Here is an 18395-nt window from a genome sequence, read left to right as displayed (position 1 = left end):
TTTGTCGCTGTTGTTTATCTCACCTAGAACATCTTTCTCTAGTTTTATCCCCTGTTGTGGATCTTGCATTTTAAAATTCAAAGCATACATGCATTTTAAAACATTTTGTTGTTGAATGAATATATGAAACATTTAGCCAGTTTTCCTCATATTGCCTATGGCTAAATTCCTTTTGATAGAAGTCAATAACATTCACCACCATATTTTGAAGTTTACACAAAAAATGGGCAATATTGGGAAATATTTATTTGATGTGTTCAACTCTCAAAATGCAGTGATTTCTTAACATTTGGCAGTTTTAACCTACTAATTGCTCAATTGGTAAACCATGCATTTGACCTCCTGATCTCCTTAAGTGACCCCATCTCCTGTGCCTTCCCAAAGTACACATTGCTCCTGACTTTCTCTGACTTGAAGTCTGGTGGGTAGAGACTGGTGAGAAAGAGGAGCAATGAGGAAGTCACAAGGAGAAAAGGAAAGGCTAGAAGATACTTGAAGAGAATGAATTTGTAATATTGCCTCAATCAAAGATAGAGATTAGAGAATATGACACAGAGACCTGAATTCTTAAAAGAGAATTTGTATTACAGTCATTATTTAAAATATAACTTGAACCCAAGAGTGATTTTAACATTTGGTTTCTGGCCACTAAGCCTGGAAACCAGTATTCAACAGTTTAAAATAATTAGAAAATCAAATGGCTTTATTAGAAAATGAAGATTTCTTGGCCCATAACTTGCTGCACTGAATATATTAGCCTTTATTATGGACTCAGCTCCCCTCTGTTCTAATGCGATCTACTAAAGAATTTTTAGAGATCTCTATAGAATTAAAATTTACTTAAAAAAGATAAAAATTAACTTGCAAATTCTGAACTATAATGTGAACATCAAGCACAAGGTCTTAAATTAAGTGATTAGTTGCTTATCCATTGTTGATAAACTATGATATTCGGGAGATATCCCAGTGTATTATGTTAAGTTCTAAAGGCCTGTGTAGTCTTTAAGTAAGTTGATCATTAAAAAACAACAGAATTTAAGTGAATGTCAATAAAACCAGTGAATTATAAATATTCTCTCTTCTAGCATATTTGATCAGAGCTGTCAATAAATAAAATTGTATTGCCTAGAATTTCAGGCATGAATACTAATCTATGAATTTAATTTAATGTTCTATCAGAGGACCCTAGGAGAATATGAAAACTTTGGACATCTGTTGAGTTACTAATATAAAACTGGACACATGCACCTTTCAGGAAATAAAATGAAATTCTTAATGTATTTGCATTAAAATACTGTTTATATATATATGGCTAGCATGATTTTTGTACATGAAAATCCCGGTTAGCTAAACAAACTACTCTACATCCTTCCCCGTTTTTCCTCATACTTTGACTCACACACTAGCTGGTATTTCCGATAGTAAAATTGATTCTTGCCACAGAATACATGTCTCTACTCCCTTTCCCCAAACTCAAAACCACTAAACTAAATAAAGTGGCAGAGTTTCATCCAACCCTGTGCCGCTGTCATCCTGTCTCCAGTGGGATGATGATGAAGACTGAGCTAGGAGCAAAAGCAAAATTTCTTGCAGAGAGAAGAGCTCTCTTCAGTTTTTGCGCCCCCACTCTCACCGCCCCTGCCCCCCACCAACACGTCACACACCAAACTCTATAGGAGTGTAGCCCCTAAACTGGTCCAGAAAGTGGCAGACTTGTCACTATACCCAAGGCCTTCTAGCTTTCTCTCTGATGCACTATGATACTTGCAGCCCCCCACCTGCTGGGAGGAAAAGTCTCCAACTCCCACAGATCACTTCCCAGGAATCCTTACAAATGCTACCAGATTGATCATCTGCCTTCACATGATTTGAGATGGTTCGTAATTTACTGTCCAGCTGAAAGCACTCGTGTTATGAAGGAAAACTACATATGATCTTTAAATCTATTATTTTAAAATATTTTTGGTCACTTTAATGTACGCTTTAGGTTCAGGCATTATTTGGGGGGGTTTGTTTCCAAATAATGAAATAAAGTATTGATTATAAACAACTGAGCTGATAACACTTGCCCACCAGCTGGGGTGTCCATCTAGAGGGGAAAAGGTGTGAGGGTGGACATAATGTTATTGATTCCAGGTCCGCAAGGAGAGAGAGGCTGTGTACTCTCCAAAGTAAGGAATGTCAGAGGAGAATATCTTTCATTAAAAGGCCTGCAGGGAACAAACAGTCAAACAAAGAAGCAACAACAGCAGCAAGAAAACAACAAAACCCAAGTCCCACTTAATTTCCGGTTTCCGGTGGCTTCAGGAAGGGACAAAGTAAAAGCCTGTTTTCAGGGAACAACATTCTAAAATACTGTTTATTTTAGAAAAACCAGGCCTGCAGAAATCACCCAATCTTGTCACTCCAAGCAGCTGCATGTGTTTGGGGAAGTAAGTTTGTAACATTGTGCACCTTTTAAAACTGCAGTTGAGTACTAAATAATGGAGTAGTTTTGTTCATAAGCAATATTTATTTTTCATGAAGATAAGAGGCATATTACATTTGTTATAGAAAATGCTACAAGACGAAAAAGCTGCATGTTACTGATATGACAAAAAACATGAAAAATTCTACTTACAAAAGTGCTCTGCCCTATAAGAACATATTGAACAGAAGGCATTATTCCAGGTGTGTGAGCCATGCAGAAATGAGGATTTATTAGGATTTATTTTGAAATGTAATTTGTACGGTGAGCTTTTTATCCCTTTAATGGCAGTGAAACAGATTTATTGGCTGCATGTTAGAAGTGCAATAGATAACAGATAACCAAGGGAGAAGTTTTAATAAAACACTCAGGAAAGAAAAAAAGACGTGAGTGAATATGCCTGCTTACATTTCAGCTAATAAATAAAAAGTACAAATGGGGCTTTAACTGAAAACCATCCTGGTCATTGCAACCTGGAAGGTTTATTGAAAACTGGGTAGAACACTCTAATTCTTCATACTTATGGCTGAACCAGCTAGAGTGATATAACACAAATTTGGGTTTTGGTACAGGAAGGCTATGTTTTCACTGGAAACTTGTAAGAGGCATGAAGGGGAAGAGTGGTTCCTGATTACTAGAGGGTCTGCCTCAGCTATTTCTGATTGTGATCTGGGATTTCGGGCAACTCAGCAATAGAGTATTTTTACCAGTCATCCCCCGAGGTAAAAACACTGGTCGCTTTCCGGGAATTTTTGAAGGAACATCTTCAATAAGCATTGGCCTTTCAAAGAGCTGAGCAGAAATGAGCTCCTAAGGATGGTTGAGAACTTGGTCCTGAAAGCACCACGCTCAGAAATCCAAGTATATTTAGGCCACTCCTCTGACACTGGGACTTAATGAGCCCCAGTCACATAGCCCTCACTCAACTTGGCTGTAGTCAGTAGGGCCCTGGACTCAGGGAAGAAACTGGCTCTCCTATTTTCTTTCAAGGTGAGAAGAAAATTGTCATTCTCTCTGAGCAGCCCCTGAGCTATCTTGATTTCAGTGTCACTCTCTTAAGAGACTTGCTTTGGAGAATGATGAATCACTTCTTATGCCTGGGGTCAGTCTCTGAGGTCTTAACAGACATTAAGGAGCCGGGGAGGAAAAATTACTCTAAGTACAAATAATAACCCCCAGTGCAAAGACTGCTTCCTATTGTAGAGCAGGGCCGAACTTGTGCACCCACAATTTCCAGTGTGGCTTCTTAGAACAAGCTCCATAGATTTGGAAAGAACCAGAGACCCCAGATCTAATTTCACTTAGGTCAGAAACAGGAATTCATCTGAATTGAATGGTGAGTGAGTACATGATTAGGAATCTATATCAATAAACCTGGGTTGTTTTAATACACAAAAGCTTCTAGGCTATAAATAGTCCATAATGGCTTGCCAAATATAAAATGTCATTGTAAATCCATGTCTGTATATTGAAGAGACAGAAACACAAAAGCAAGATACGTAAAATTAACTGGCATAATTTGGAGAGTATGTATCCATTATTAAATATGGATCCCATTCAAATATTCCATCTGATTCCCAGTTATGTTAATATTTCAATGCTCACTTTTTTGACTTTCAACTGCCCACATTTTTCAATGAACACTATTTTGAAAGGCTCATGCAGAGTCCTCATGCCATTCTCCAAAGGAGTTACTTCCGTGGAGAGGTTTTTGAAAAGAAACAATTCTGCTATAGCTTATAAATTGTCTCTTATAGAACTATAATAATAAACCTTGTGAGAATTTTTTGGAGATAGGTGTTAATGAATTTGCATGTGTCAGCAAGACACATAAAAAAGAAGCCTTAATGGCTTTATTTCTAAAGCACTTATATTATTATGACATGCTTTTGGAGACAGGTAATTATTGTCTATATAGCCAAGTATGTAGTACATCTCGTGAGAAAAATGGTTAGGAATGTGCTTTTCCCAGAAACCATATTTTTTCTTTTTTTATAATTAAGATATATGCATAAGAAAATCTCGTTTATTGGTTTTTAATATACATGGTGCTTTCTTTAAAAGAGCAAGATCCAAAATTGTTTTGTGATTCAAAACTTAAACAAATTCATCTTCCAAATCTTCAAAGACATGTTCCATGTATTTACTATGTCCCTTATTTTGTCAGATTTTAAGGGTCTAGGTAATTAAACCATATGTAAGCTCTGGTGTACCTGGTTATATATACTGAATAAACCATATGATCTATTTACACAGAGACATGGATATATATACATATATATCCTCAGACACTATTATTAAATGCAATCCTATATTCTTGGATATAGAGATTGATGATACACCTTTCTACTCATGGCACTAACAAAGCTAGGTTGAAACTCAGCAGTCACTTGTATTCATTGCTTTGCAAGCTAATAGTAAGTTCGGTTGCTGGTGGGAAAGAGGTCCCTTACCACACCCTCCTTAAAATAAAGGTTCTTTCGTGCTTAATGTAAGTATGTGCACATTCTTTTATCGAGGTGGTCTTGAGCTGCAGATACAGTCGCACCGCTCATGGTGATCTAACTGGATGTCAACGAGAGCCATGTGCTTCGCTCTGCCCCTCCTCTTGAAATGGCCAGGCTCAAACTTTAACACCTAGGACAAAAAGCATTTTCTGTTAGAAAGCACCTGGAGTATAACTCAACTACATACCACTTATTCTCTTTATGACAACTGGTTCTTAAGCCTTTGAGGATCCAATGAAAGCTATATGCTTGCTCTTAGATTGCACACATATAAATATTTTTACAGACAATCATCAACTCCTTAAAGTAATGGAGTTCACTGATCATAGAGTAATGCCTCCTGCATTACCTACCTGCAGTACCACGATGACTTCAGGTGTCTGAGCAGGTATTTACTGAGAGCTTTCTAAGGGGCTGCTTTGTGCCAAGTGCTGTCCCAAATATTATCATAAGGATTCTTCTAACCAAAGCATGTGTTATGGATAAATATAATACTGAGCATATTATTATCTCTTTAGACAGGACAATGAATAAAGTCATGAACATAATATGCTGGTATTGCTAAATGTTTGCTTGATGTAAAACATTTTGCCCTGACGAAGGTCATTAGTGGCCATAAATAACTGAAAATGTGTGTATGTTCTTACATATTTGTTAAGATATAATACCTATTACAATTCGAAACAGATCATGCTCCACTAAGATCTTTGTACATTGATACCTGTATAACAGTATGACATTTCTTGAATTAATAAAGTATATCCTTAATTTTTTACATTAATAGGTTTAAATGTAATTTTTTGAATTATTAAGTTTAAATAGGAGCTAACTCTTCTTCCCTAGTGTGGCCTTCACTGAAGTCAATATTTGCCATCATATGCACAAATACTGGTTTTCTATACACTCCACAGTCAGTTTAATTGCTTCTTGTTTTATATTCTGAAGCTCCTGTTAGCCTTTATTTTTGATTTTGTTCTACTTTCCCTTTTAGACTCTAAACTCTGCATGACACCACATGCTACACGTATTATGTAGCATTTTATGGTTTTCAAAGAATTTGCACAGATGCACTATTTCGTTTGCCCTCAGACAAACCTTGTCACACAGTAGAGAAGGTATCTTTATTCACAATTTATAGGCAGGAGAACTGAGATTCCAAAGGAGGCCAGGGGCCAGAGTCTTCTGGCAACCTGGAGCTGGAGCAGGGCTTTTGTCCTCTAGGCTTCTAGCACACTCGAACCCAAGGACCCAACACCTCTCCAATGTGGTTACGATTTCCTTTTGTGTCTCAAAGCTGTGTCAGGCACACATGTGAACTGAAATGGGGACCTGATGCTTGGTATACGTTGGTCCTAGATGAAGATTAGATGCTTTCAAGGCTGTATAACTTTTCATGGCATCCCCACAAATTTTTACTATGGATTGTCTTCCCAGCAATTTTCTCATCCTCACATTACCTGTTTCAAGTCATAAACAAACCAAAACCATCTATTAGGACACTAGGCCTAGAGTCCTCAGTCCTCACGTGTCCCCTTTACTTTAGCATTTAGCCCTGTTGTTCCATAAGAGTTCTGTGGGGCAGGTCATTTGTTCAATGTTCAATAAAGCTAAGGAGCCTGGACTCTGCTAACACAGAGTGAAATACCGAGTCCCATTTGTAGAAGAGCTTCAAAAGAATATTGTGAATACAAAACTGGGGTGGGTTGGGTGGGAAGGAATGCCCCAGGAGAGTTCATGAGGGAGGCATAAAGACTCAAAACTACTTGATTGTAGTAAAGGTAGTCCAGATGCCAGTTTTGATAGCTACTTATCTTTTTTACCTGCAATTCTACTGCACTTACACTATGTATCACATAAGTTCACATGACGTATAATGCTTTCTCTCTATTAATTGTATTACCAGTGCCTTGAGGACAAGGATCGCAAAAACAATCACTAACATTATTGAGTTTTTACTAGATGCCACACTCTGTTGTGACTTTGCAATTATTAAATGTTTTGGATGTCACTGCAATACTATGAGATAGGTACTTTTCTAATTTTGTTCCCAGATAAGGAAAGAGAGAGATTAAGGTTACAGAGCCAGTGACTGGTGTAACCAGTATTTGACTCCATGTGGCCTAACTAGTGCCCTTACCTGGAAATTGAAATTTTGTTTGTGCAGGTCAGCAGCATGTTGGGAACACAGTAGCTGCTAAAGAATGTACCTGGGTGAACGTGGTGGGTGATGCTGCCAGTGCAGAAGTATGGGCATGTATGTTCACGGTGTGTCCTCCCTGCATCTCCTCTACCCCAACCTCCAACAAACAGACGGGGCAAAACAAAATAAGCCAAGAAATAAAGCAGAGGCCAAAATGAAGTGGCCTATGCTTTGCATCACTTTTAAGCCTTTCACGATTGTGAAATAAAATTTCAAGTATCGAGAGCAGAATGGCAATGACATTTGCCTTTCCCTGCTCCCATGTGCTCTCCTGCTGGGTCTCTAAAGAAAATAAAAGCTGTTGTGTCTCTGTGAAAAAAAAAGTAACCAAAGCAATGGATGAAGAGTATATTGCATTTTGGGGTATTAAATACCCTGCCCATGACAGATATGAAAGCCCTATTGTGCCGTATTTGGTCAAAATGCCTTGGAAGGGGTTAAGGGTTGGGTTCCTACAACTTTGCCAAGAATTTCTCTAATATTAGTCACTGTTGTCCAGCCTATAAACCAGATTTGGGAGTTGGAATATTCAGGGTAACAAAATGATTCCTAAGAAGCTGAGCATATGATAAATATTCTCTGTTTAAAAAAGACCATTATCAAAGCCTAATATGTTGCCATGACTGATATCTATAAAATCAGTGCTCTGTTGATTTGCTTCCTCTTTTGACGACAAATGAAAGTGTGTGCTTTGGGATGAGAGCAGAGCCTGGCCAGTTTTTCTAACTGGTCTCCTGATTGTTCAGGGATTTTCCCTGTGTTTTATATTAAGCCTTGTGAGCACAGTATATATGTGTTTTGCTGATAAGAGGAGAAAAATGAATTGGCAGACACTTTTCCAGACAAGACAGGAAAGCGTTGTTTGAACAAAGTGGAAATTGGACTGCTTTACTGGCTGATCACAGCACTGATGTTCAAAGCTTTCAGACCATGTAATAGTCTTAGGTTCAGGTATACAGCATTGAAAGGAGGAAGAAAGCAAAGCTGATTTGAGAGAGCATGAAAAGTTAAAAGAAAAATGAAAAGCCTTTATCTGAGAAAGCAAACTGTCTATGGGTTATCTGGTCACCTTTAAAGGAAAGGAACCATTGAATTAATTACAGCTGCCAAAGGACACACTAATAGGTACCATCACAAAATGCTTTCCTATTTTCTGAGCTTTCATTTGCAGCTGCAAGCACACACACTGAAATAAAAATCCATGGAAGAGCAGCCAGCCATTTCTTATCACCTATGGGTGAAAATGGCAATCTTGGCCCTTCTCCACCATCTGGAAAACCACAGGAAGCCAAGGAAAGTTGACTTTTACTAAATGCAGAATGACTGAGCCAGCAGCTTTCATACCACTACACAAAATCAAAGATTCTCAGTTTGCAAATTACCATAACACAAAAGATATTTTACTACGGTTACTCGCCTTGTTGCCGATAAACCACTGAATGAATCATTGCCGAAAAGCTATTACGCTAATAAAACAATACTAGGCAGAAAAGCTATCTACCAAGTTGAGTTCTTGTTTACTGGGAATATAAAAAAGGTTGTTAAGGCCTTGACAGTTCTCAAATTAATGGCTGACATAGGAACACAAGTACATATTTCAGGACACATGCATTGTATAAACCTGAATGATTAAGAGTTTATTTAAGGTTCTACCCAACTCCTAAAGCAGGTAGCATTCAGTACACATAGTTTCTTATCTTAAGAAAAAAAAGCTTCATATTTTTTGCTTCCATTTTGATTTCTTTCATGCTTATAGACTTTATGAAAAATGTTAAGATTTTTAAGGGCTGGTAGTCAACTTTTCTGAAACCCAAAGTGACTAAAAGCAAAAATACTTTGAGAAGGGATAACATATTATTTTCTACCTGGGTCATTGCTCATCTTGCAGGTGATAGTTTCAAGGGAAGCTGAGACATAGTCCTCAATAAGAAAGACACAAATAACAGAGTTCAGCACTGTTTTGCTGACAAGCTAAGTATGAAGGTGACCAAAGCGGGGGTTATACTATGGGTCTATACAATGCTCATGAATTTTCAAAATGCAATCTTGACCTCTAAAAGTAAGTGAACATTTACTTATAATTGAAATTTTCTGTGAGCACTTTGGGGTGTATTTAGCCACAGTTCTACCTTCAGAGAACTAAACAGGTAAATGATTTTGACAGCACTTTAGAGGGTTAATGACTACACGTTCAGCCCACCAATTGCAGAAAACATAATGGAAGCCTAGCTGGCCACCAAGTTTCAAAGCACTGCATTAGCATTGATTATCATTCATGTCACAGATAGGCCTTTGTCTACCTGGGGAGTATCATACCCCAAGGCAGGTTTGCTAAACTTTGGCAGGAAGGCCTAATGTGAAGCCAGAGCTCCAAGGGAAAGGATGTATGCACTTTATAGTACTTAGAGAATCACTTCACCAGTGAGTCATTTGGGTCATAAGGGAGTCAGAACTGAGAAGGCCCAACCACATTCTCAGAAAATTCCACCCACATCTGTCTAGTGCTTTACAGTCTTCAGATGCTTTCATTCTACCAGGATCCCCAAGAGATAAGTAGCACAGGTATTACTACCGAAGAGCAAATAAACTTTTTTATAAGCATTCTATAAACAGTAACTGTTCCAGATCATATATCTTTGTTCGTTTGCATTTACTTAGCACTTCAACCACCAATTTGTTTACATTCCTAACACAATTTCAGTAAAATAAGATCTAGAGAGTAGGTGAATGGATATCATATAATTTCAGATCTGTCTGGGAACTCAAAATTGTAGGTTATCGTGGGGAGTAAGTGAGCAAACTCAAGGCCCTGGGGAGTTTTAAGTAGCTGGCCCTAGGTGGCCTCCCATGTGAGCCCACATCTTCTCTCTTGAGTTGTGTGATTTTTTTTCTCTATTGTCTTGTCTCTTCTAAGAACACACAGGAAAGGCCTGCAAGAGCGTTGTCTCATGGTCTCACTCAAAGAGGGAGAAAGGGGAAGAAGCAGGGAGACTCTATATAAGCTCTAGAAATGCTGTTTCCAGAAAAAGAATAGAAAAGAGATTTTCTTGACTTTTGTTATGGTTAGTTATAATCATAACCCCAAAACTCATTGCCTTTGCCATAGAGTAGAAACCTTTTAAAAAAATTGCTTTCCTGTCTCACTGGTTTCAATTTGCAACTTTACCGAAATTTGTTTCAATGATAGATGCTTAAAACATGTAAAAATTAAAAGTACCATTCTTTTATCTCAAGTCTAAAGCTCAACATTTTATTACCTCTAGTTAATCTTTTGTTTCATATATATAAATATCTGCTTACGTCTTCTAACTCAAACTGTAATGGGTAGCAAATTTTTAATATAAAATTCGTATACTTAAAGTAAAGTTAAAATAAAAAGAATCCTCCGAAGTCATTTTTTCAAGCAACAGGAATGATTCTAGATGTTGTAAATATGCCAGACACAGAGATGTGTCTAGGCTTATGCTGTTCAATATGGTATCCCCTAGCCATGTGTAGCTATTTACATTAAATTAGTTAAAATTAAATAAAATTTAAAATTCAGTTTCTCATTTGCATTACACACATTTCAAATACCCCATAACCACATGTTGCTAGTGACTACCAGATTGGATAGTACAGATATGGAACATTCCTATCACTGCAGAAAGTTCTACCAGATAGTGCAGGTATATCAGCATTGTGACGAAATCATGAGAGGAAGGACAGAGAAAATTAACTTCTATCTTTCTCTCTCTGTTGCCTCCTAAGGTTTTGGCTGTTTACTGAATGGATATAGCCAGGAGACCAAACGATAAAAAAATAAACCAGTAAATATTAATTTAAAAGGTCACCATATTTTTAGGAAATATCCCTTCATTACACATTATTAAGGAAAGATAACTAAAATAATAGCATCCTCTAATTGTCTACAAAATATGTTTTCTGGAACTTTCCCTTTTTTAAGAATCACTACCAAAAGTATTTTTTTATATCCTACATATTCCAAGAAGCATAGAAAGGTTAATAGGAAAAAGGAAAAATACTTTAACAGGATACCTACAAAGTTTTGAGAACAGGAAATAATAAGATGGTAACATTTTATTGCACAGTGAAAAAATGCTCAGAGCCCTACAGGAGAAGTCGCATGACCTGGGAAAAGAGCAATGATATTAACTTACTTCTATTTATAATTTCTAATTATTGGTAATTTTATAATTATACATTTTTAATTTCTTGGATTTTATTCCTTAAATGTTGAGCTTTGAAATATCTGTGGAGTCATACAGGCCTGCTTATGTGACAAGTTCTAGTCACCCCCTTAAGGGTGCTCATCTCTCATGAAAACTCATTTCACATTTCATCAGTTACAACCAGGAGCTGGGGAAACCAGTTTCTCATTTCTCTGAGTTAAGAATACAGACATAGAACTAATAGAATAGAGGATAAGGATTCTTCCCTAATGAGACTGAGCTCAAGCAACCCCCACTTCTGCAAATGGAACAAGCCTCCTGCTCTTTTCCACAGGGCACTGGACAGAGTGGTCACTGTGACACATTTCAAAGGTATTTTAGGAGTTTGGGGGAAGTGTGCCAGCTGTGTGTGTTCCAGGTATGCAGTTACTGACAAAACAGGTATGCTGTTTTGTCCCTTTGTCCAGAACTCAGCAAAGTGACTTTGTACAGAGCTCAGCAGACTCTGAGAAGTAAAAATATCATGACATGTTTCAAAGACATGATTTAGACAGCAGTTTCAAAAATATGCCAACATTTTAGACCCACTCATGTGACTGAACAAAGAGATCAAGGGCTTCCCCTTCTAGATATTAATTGTGAACAGAAATTTACAGGTAACAGCTACTGTGTACAGAGACGAGAATAGACCTAAGAAAAGGACCCTTCAGACTCCTTCAGAGTTAACTGTCTGGGAGGTGAGGGTCCTTTTGGGTGTATGTTTAACTCTGTGTTTCTACAATAAGCAATTTAAAAAATCAAACTGCAACTTCTATCTGAGCAGAGAGTCAAGATGAAAATAAAGCATCAAAGGCCTGAACTCACATATTTTTCCTCACAGTTAAGACTATGTAGAGATCTTGTCACTTCCTGGCTTATTTTAACTTGAACCAAATTACTGAATTCTGCATTTGTCCTCCGGGTATGACTCAACAATACAAAATTCACGTTCTTAGACACAAAGGACAAAGTCCAATCTAGAGTTCATCAGGTCATACAAAAATAAAACACAATGAACACAGTCAACAGCATTCTCTGGATATGAGAACAGATATTTTTTTTACTTTGAAAACTGTGGGGTGGAGTAAGAAATTCTTGTGACTAAGAAAACCAGCTCTATGCAGGTCTAAAATCGTGTGTCCCTGTCTGTCTGAGGTAAGCAGAGTTATTATGGTCTCCGACCTCCTGCATTTCCCAAGTTGAAAATACTGCTTATGACGTATCCCTTTTCATTTAGCTCAGAAATTACCTCCTAACTTATTGTTTTATTGTTTTCAGGATAACAAAATTGTTGTATAAAGCGGGAGATTTTTATTTAGGGAGCACCATCTATTCCTTTGTTTTGGTGGATACTGATGAAAAGCAACTCAAACAATAATTCCTAACAATAGTGTTTGCTTCATATTTTATATATATATATATATATATATATATATATATATATATATATACACATATATATATATATTTTTGGTCTGCATTGGGTCTTTGTTGCTGCGCATGGGCTTTCTCTAGTTGAGGCGAGCCGGGGCTACTCTTCTTTGCGGTGTGCAGGCTTCTCTCTGCAGTGGCTTCTCTTGTTGCGGAGCATGGGCTCTAGGCATGTGGGCTTCAGTAGTTGTGGCATGTGGGCTCAGTAGTTGTGGCTCACAGGCTCCAGAGTGCAGGCTCAGTAGTTGTGGCGAACGGGCTTAGTTGCTCCGTGGCATGTGGGATCTTCCCAAGCCAGGGCTTGAACCCATGTACCCTGAATTGGCAGGTGGATTCTTAACCACTGTGCCACCAGGGAAATCCTTTAGTTTATATTTTAGACATATTTCAAAAAGATGTTTCACATCTTACAAAATGCACTTCATATGCACCGTTTTATGCGATTCCCCAGAACCATCCTGTACGGGATTATCGGATATAATTTCTTAGTCCTATTTCACGCACATGAAAACCGCATCTCTAAACTTTAGTGACTCACAAAATCAGGAAGTAATAGGGTTGCCGTCAATTTCAAGAGCAGTGCTAACTCCCCTGAAGTCCACTGTTTCTTTAATCTTCAATAAAGTGCTATATATTTTTAACAAAGAGAGCACAGTGTTACTAGTGATAAGAATATAGATTTTAGAAAACAGTTGATCAGTTTAGGTCCTGGCTCTGTGAGTTACTGACCAAGTCACGCTGGTCAATCTACTGCTGGTCTCAGTTTACTCATCTATAAAAAGGGAATAAAAATAGCACTCTCCTGTCAGCATTGTGGAGAAACTGCCAAGTGAGCTAATGATTGCTTACAATGATGTCTGGTACACAGTAAAGGCTTACATGCATTCCTTGTTATTATCATCAAGGTTTACTGCTCTCCTTAAATTTTTGTTCCTCTTATATCTTTAGGTTTACTTTTGTTTATTTTTGCATAATTTCAGAGCTGATTCCTCAGAGCACTCAGTCATATTTAGGAAAAATTAGTTCTTCTGGAAGAAAAATATTTCCATATTTAGAGAATGAAAAAGTCTCCAACAATGTATCTTTTCTGACAATTTATATTTTGCTATCTTTACCTTGCTTCCTTTTTCAATGACTTGATTGAATTAAAGTTTGGCTCTTAGCATTTTCTTAACATAACCTAGATTTGCAGTCATACACTGTGAATGAATCCCATCATATTTCTATAAGGAAGCCAAGTAAGCTCTCAAATTACTGCATCATACATTTGACTGTGTATACTAACAAGACTGTTGTCAACCCACATAGTATATTATGAATAAGGGTTAGAAAAAGGAAACCCTTCTTCAGGATACACTCTCCCCAGGGCACCTAGCTTAGCAAATTTAGCTTGAGTACAATTTCCCAGTCATCCCCGTGGGAAGTGCCCCTGTGCAGTGAACAACGTGAACAACCAACGCAATGGCCCTGTTTCCCAGCAGCCTAGAGATTACAAGACTTTTGCAGCTGAAAAGGGCTAAATGCAGCACTGCAACAAAGAAATCTGAAAACGGCATACCTCGTGATACTTCTTCACAGTTTTCCCTGAATTGCACGTACAGGACTTCCAGCTGACAGTTCCACAGCCACAGTTTCCCCCACAGCGTTGCACGAGGAGGCAGCGTGGAAAGAAGACCACATTGGTCACCTTCAGCTCCTCTCTCAAGTTGACCGAGTAATTCCTGGGAGTGCAACTGTAACGCTTGACGTCATCATTGAGCCTGTCCAGGTCAACTGTAAGAAACACAGCATCGTGTAAACAAGTGCACAACTATGGCATACACACTCGGCACACATTTTTGCGAACAGGCTGGGAAGATTCTGTGAGGACAGCCTTAACCCAGGGCTTGAATCTATCCTTGGGATCTCCCAAACACCAAAGATGGAAAATCTAATTTCTCTTTTGATCCTATCTGCCCTTCAAAAAAAAAAAAAGTCAACAACAGCAAAGAAAACAGAAACAGAAAACAGAAAACCTTCAAAAACTTAGCTAAATCTATATCTTGGCTCAATTTTCCTTGCACTTTTTCAATGCAAAAAAAAAAAAAAAAGTTCCAAGGAAAGAAAATGTAACATTCAGCAATTTAAAATAATTGTCTTTGCTTTAAAAAATGTGTGTGTGTGTGTGTATCTTCTTGATTCTAAATAACTCCTGACTGTAAGCCATTACTTAAATACAATTTGAATTATATCAGGGACACATTAGGAAGAATTACTCTAATCGATGCACCTGGCAGTGAAATTTTACAAGTAAATGTGAGGAATAAAAAGGTTTTGGCTTCATTTTAACTCCGAGGTCAACTAAAATGTCAAAGGACATGGCTTTTTGGGGGTTGTGAATATGACGGATATTTGTGCATTGGGTCCTAGATGGCAGTATAGAATACTGGTTAAGTGCTTGGGCTCTGCAGTAAAGCTACAGCTGCATTCACATAATGGCTATGCCTCCTTTTAGTTGGAAAGTTACTTGACTCCTCCAAACCTCTGCTTCTTCATCTATAAAATGTAAATAGTATAACTTTACTTATTTCACAGCAATATTTGAAGTATTGAATGCAGTGTGCCTGGTATTAATTAATGCTGGTTATTTTATTCATCTTGATTCATTTTGATTTTTCCTTCAATTTTTTCCTTTAAAGTCAAATGGTCAATAATTAAAAAAAATTTTTTTTTCAGATCTTTCTCCTCTATTTCTCTCTTTTGGCCGTTATTCTATGTAAATGATTATCTGGGGGGGGTTGGTTATTGGGACTTCTATGAATTAAGAGCATCACCCTAAATTTTCAAATTTTAGTCATTAATATTTTACTTGAGTTAAATTTGTATTATTGTAGTATATAAATTACATTTTAATTTGTGGTCTCAAAATCCATCTAATCACCCATCTATTTGGCATCCAAATTGTCTGGCAGGTGAATGTACATGACTATCTTCTCACAAGAATGCAGTTATAAGAAAGTCCTTTGTCCCCCCCCCCCCCCCGCCACCTCCGGGTTCCACACCATTTCTGAGTGCATTTCCCGTGTCACCAGCCAGGCCACCACAGAAGGAATCCCACAAACGTTAGGCAGTTATCATCAGGCTTACTCTGGATTCTAGCCCCATTAAATGTCTTAGTCCTAAACCAAAACTGCTTGAGGAACGGTAAGGAGTGCTCTTTTGGGGTAGAGGTCAAAGGCTAAGGATGCTGTCAGTAGAATGCATCTGAATGAAACAGAAATAAAAGAAGGCACGAGTGGGTGGAGAGTCCACTTAACCCCATGAAGTCAGCTAAAAGGCTGGCCATACGGTCAATGACTCCTTGAATAAGGAATTAAATGGCAATTGGACTAATGCTCTGCCTTGAGTGCCTTTGATTCTCAAGGGCAGGGATTTTCCCCCAACTGTTATATGCTGAGCCCAGGACACTGTGGGGGCTGAATAAATGCTAAATAATTACTGTGCATAATTTATTGCTTTTTTCCCCTTCCGTTGTAAAGACATGTCATAAGTTTAGCTATAATCAAGCCAGATTTAAAGTGAATGAACTCTGTCTTGGGAAAGGAACCATTTTATTGCTGCTAAAGCCCTGAAAATAACTGCAAGCAAAGCAGAAAGGATTATGTAAATGGATTAAGAAGTGCACCAATCATCCATTACAAGTGTCACCTTGAGATAAATACTGATGCTGGCTGTGCATTACTGGGCTATGGACAGGGCTAATGCAGAGGGCCAAAGCTGTTGCTTGTGATGATGGGAATATATTTTGTCTAACACCTATTAGCAGGAAGGGGTTGTGGCATGTGGAAGGCAGAGAGGGATGGGAAGGAAGTGACAGTACTGAGTGTACTTGAGTTCAGCCAGTCCTCTGCTAGGCATATGATACATAGGACTACCTGTCGTTGTTCCCCACCCTCTTTTTTTTTCGCCCACCCTTTTGAGATGTGTATTACTCACTCAAAGTGAATACTAAGTAGGAAAACTGGGCTCAAAGTCATTCTCTCTTTTGCCTCATGGTCTCTGCCACATCAGGCAGAGTGGGGGAATGGCAGGCAACCTTATAGCTGAAGGAGGAAGATCGACCTTCCTGGCACTGTATCAAGCTTTCCCGTATGGCATTGTGCTAGGACTGGGGTGGTAAATGGCTACACCCTTATCTCCAGAATATGTCCAAACCAAACTACAATATGATTCCCTGTGGGAATTCAGCTAACCCCCAAAGTGCTGTCAACGAATCAGGATAGGCATGTATGCCTTACTCATCTTGGAACAAAACTCTTCACATTGTATAACTGTTTTACCGACTAGCACTGGTTATTTCCGTTTCCTACCTGCCATGAAGAGATTTACGATGTTGTCAGTTTTATGCATCAATTCACTGACGTGACTCAGAACTGTGACCCAGTATGACTGCTGTAGAATCCAGCTGCCCTGCTTATCAGGGGATTGAAACCACGAAGGCATTCAATTTAGAACGAGAACTAAAAGGTTCTTCAGAGTGGATGCAAATAACTTCAAAGTGCCACTGCAGAATTTCTGCAGGGGATGTTGAATTTCCAGTCAAAGAAGACTGACTAGGCAGTGCAGCAGAGCAGGGAGCCAGACAAGGGAATGAGTGGCAGTTAAGACTTCCAGTGCTCTGGTCCGAAGGGAGGCTCTGGTGTGAGGGAGGCAGGCTCTGGTGTGAGGGAGGCAGGCCAAGCAGTACAAACTCAGAGAGGGGAGCTGCCCTTTCCATTCCCGCTTCAATCTCCACAGCAGAATATTACAGAGCAACAAGGACGTTCCAAATTTCATTCAAAGGCTCATTAATTGCACCTAGCTGCCCTTATTTCACCCAGGTGTACATAATGTTATAATCCTTCTTTTTACGTCCTTTTGAATTTGAGTCTTGCCTTCTCATGGATTTTTGACATTAGTTACGTCTTTGGGCTGTGTAATGACAACCTGATGGAAAGGCTGAGAAGGCTCCACTGTTGTCAGAGCCTTCCTCTGGACATGGTAATTCAATATGGGCCACTGCCTAGAACCTCAGGGAGCACCCTTTTTTCTGCAGCTCTGGCCTGAAAGTGCAGCCTAGTCACAGAGGTACCTGGGCTGTGGTAAGAGCTCTAGGATCTGAGCACTAGGAAAGGGATGTGTAAAGCAATGGTACATTGGTGAATGCACTCACTGGTTCAGTTTCTAATCCATTCAGGGTCAGGTTTGGGAGGAAGGAGAGTCAGCCTGGTCTTTTTTATATTGACCATCTATATTCCTAAGTATCAGGTAGCATGAAAAGTTCTTCACATATACAATTGCATGAAATCCCCATAAATGCTAGGAATTACATACTATCATTACCCTTACTTTTACACTTTTACACTTGAGAAAATTGAGGCTCTGAGAGGGTAGGGAAAAGAACATGTCCACAGCCACATACCTAGTCAGTGGTAGAGCCAGAGTCTGAATTCAGGCTTTTTCATTACTCTTGCATTTCTGAGCCCAGGTCTAAAGAGTTGAAGGAGGGTGCAAAGAGCAGATTCTATGAGCCCTGCTGGAGCTTTCCGTCTAGAGGTCTA

At 38.6% G+C, this 18395-nt stretch overlaps 1 protein-coding gene across 2 annotated transcripts in view; it reads right to left on the bottom strand.

Annotated features, from left to right (window-relative positions):
- Positions 1–2502: 2502 nt before the first annotated feature.
- PDGFD (platelet derived growth factor D) overlaps positions 2503–18395 on the bottom strand; it is a 236924-nt gene continuing 221031 nt past the window's right edge. For both annotated transcript variants that reach the window (XM_060017194.1, XM_060017196.1), the window contains exons 6-7: positions 14375–14589; positions 2503–5104 (exon numbers count right to left, since the gene is read on the bottom strand). In XM_060017194.1, coding sequence (XP_059873177.1) covers positions 4979–5104; positions 14375–14589 — 341 coding nt within the window. In that variant the 3' untranslated portion in view covers positions 2503–4978. The remainder of the gene's footprint in view (positions 5105–14374; positions 14590–18395) is intronic.

The sequence above is a fragment of the Delphinus delphis genome, chromosome 8 (genome assembly GCF_949987515.2).
Source record: "Delphinus delphis chromosome 8, mDelDel1.2, whole genome shotgun sequence".
Taxonomy (NCBI): domain Eukaryota; kingdom Metazoa; phylum Chordata; class Mammalia; order Artiodactyla; family Delphinidae; genus Delphinus; species Delphinus delphis.
This window is presented reverse-complemented; position numbering and strand designations above follow the sequence as displayed.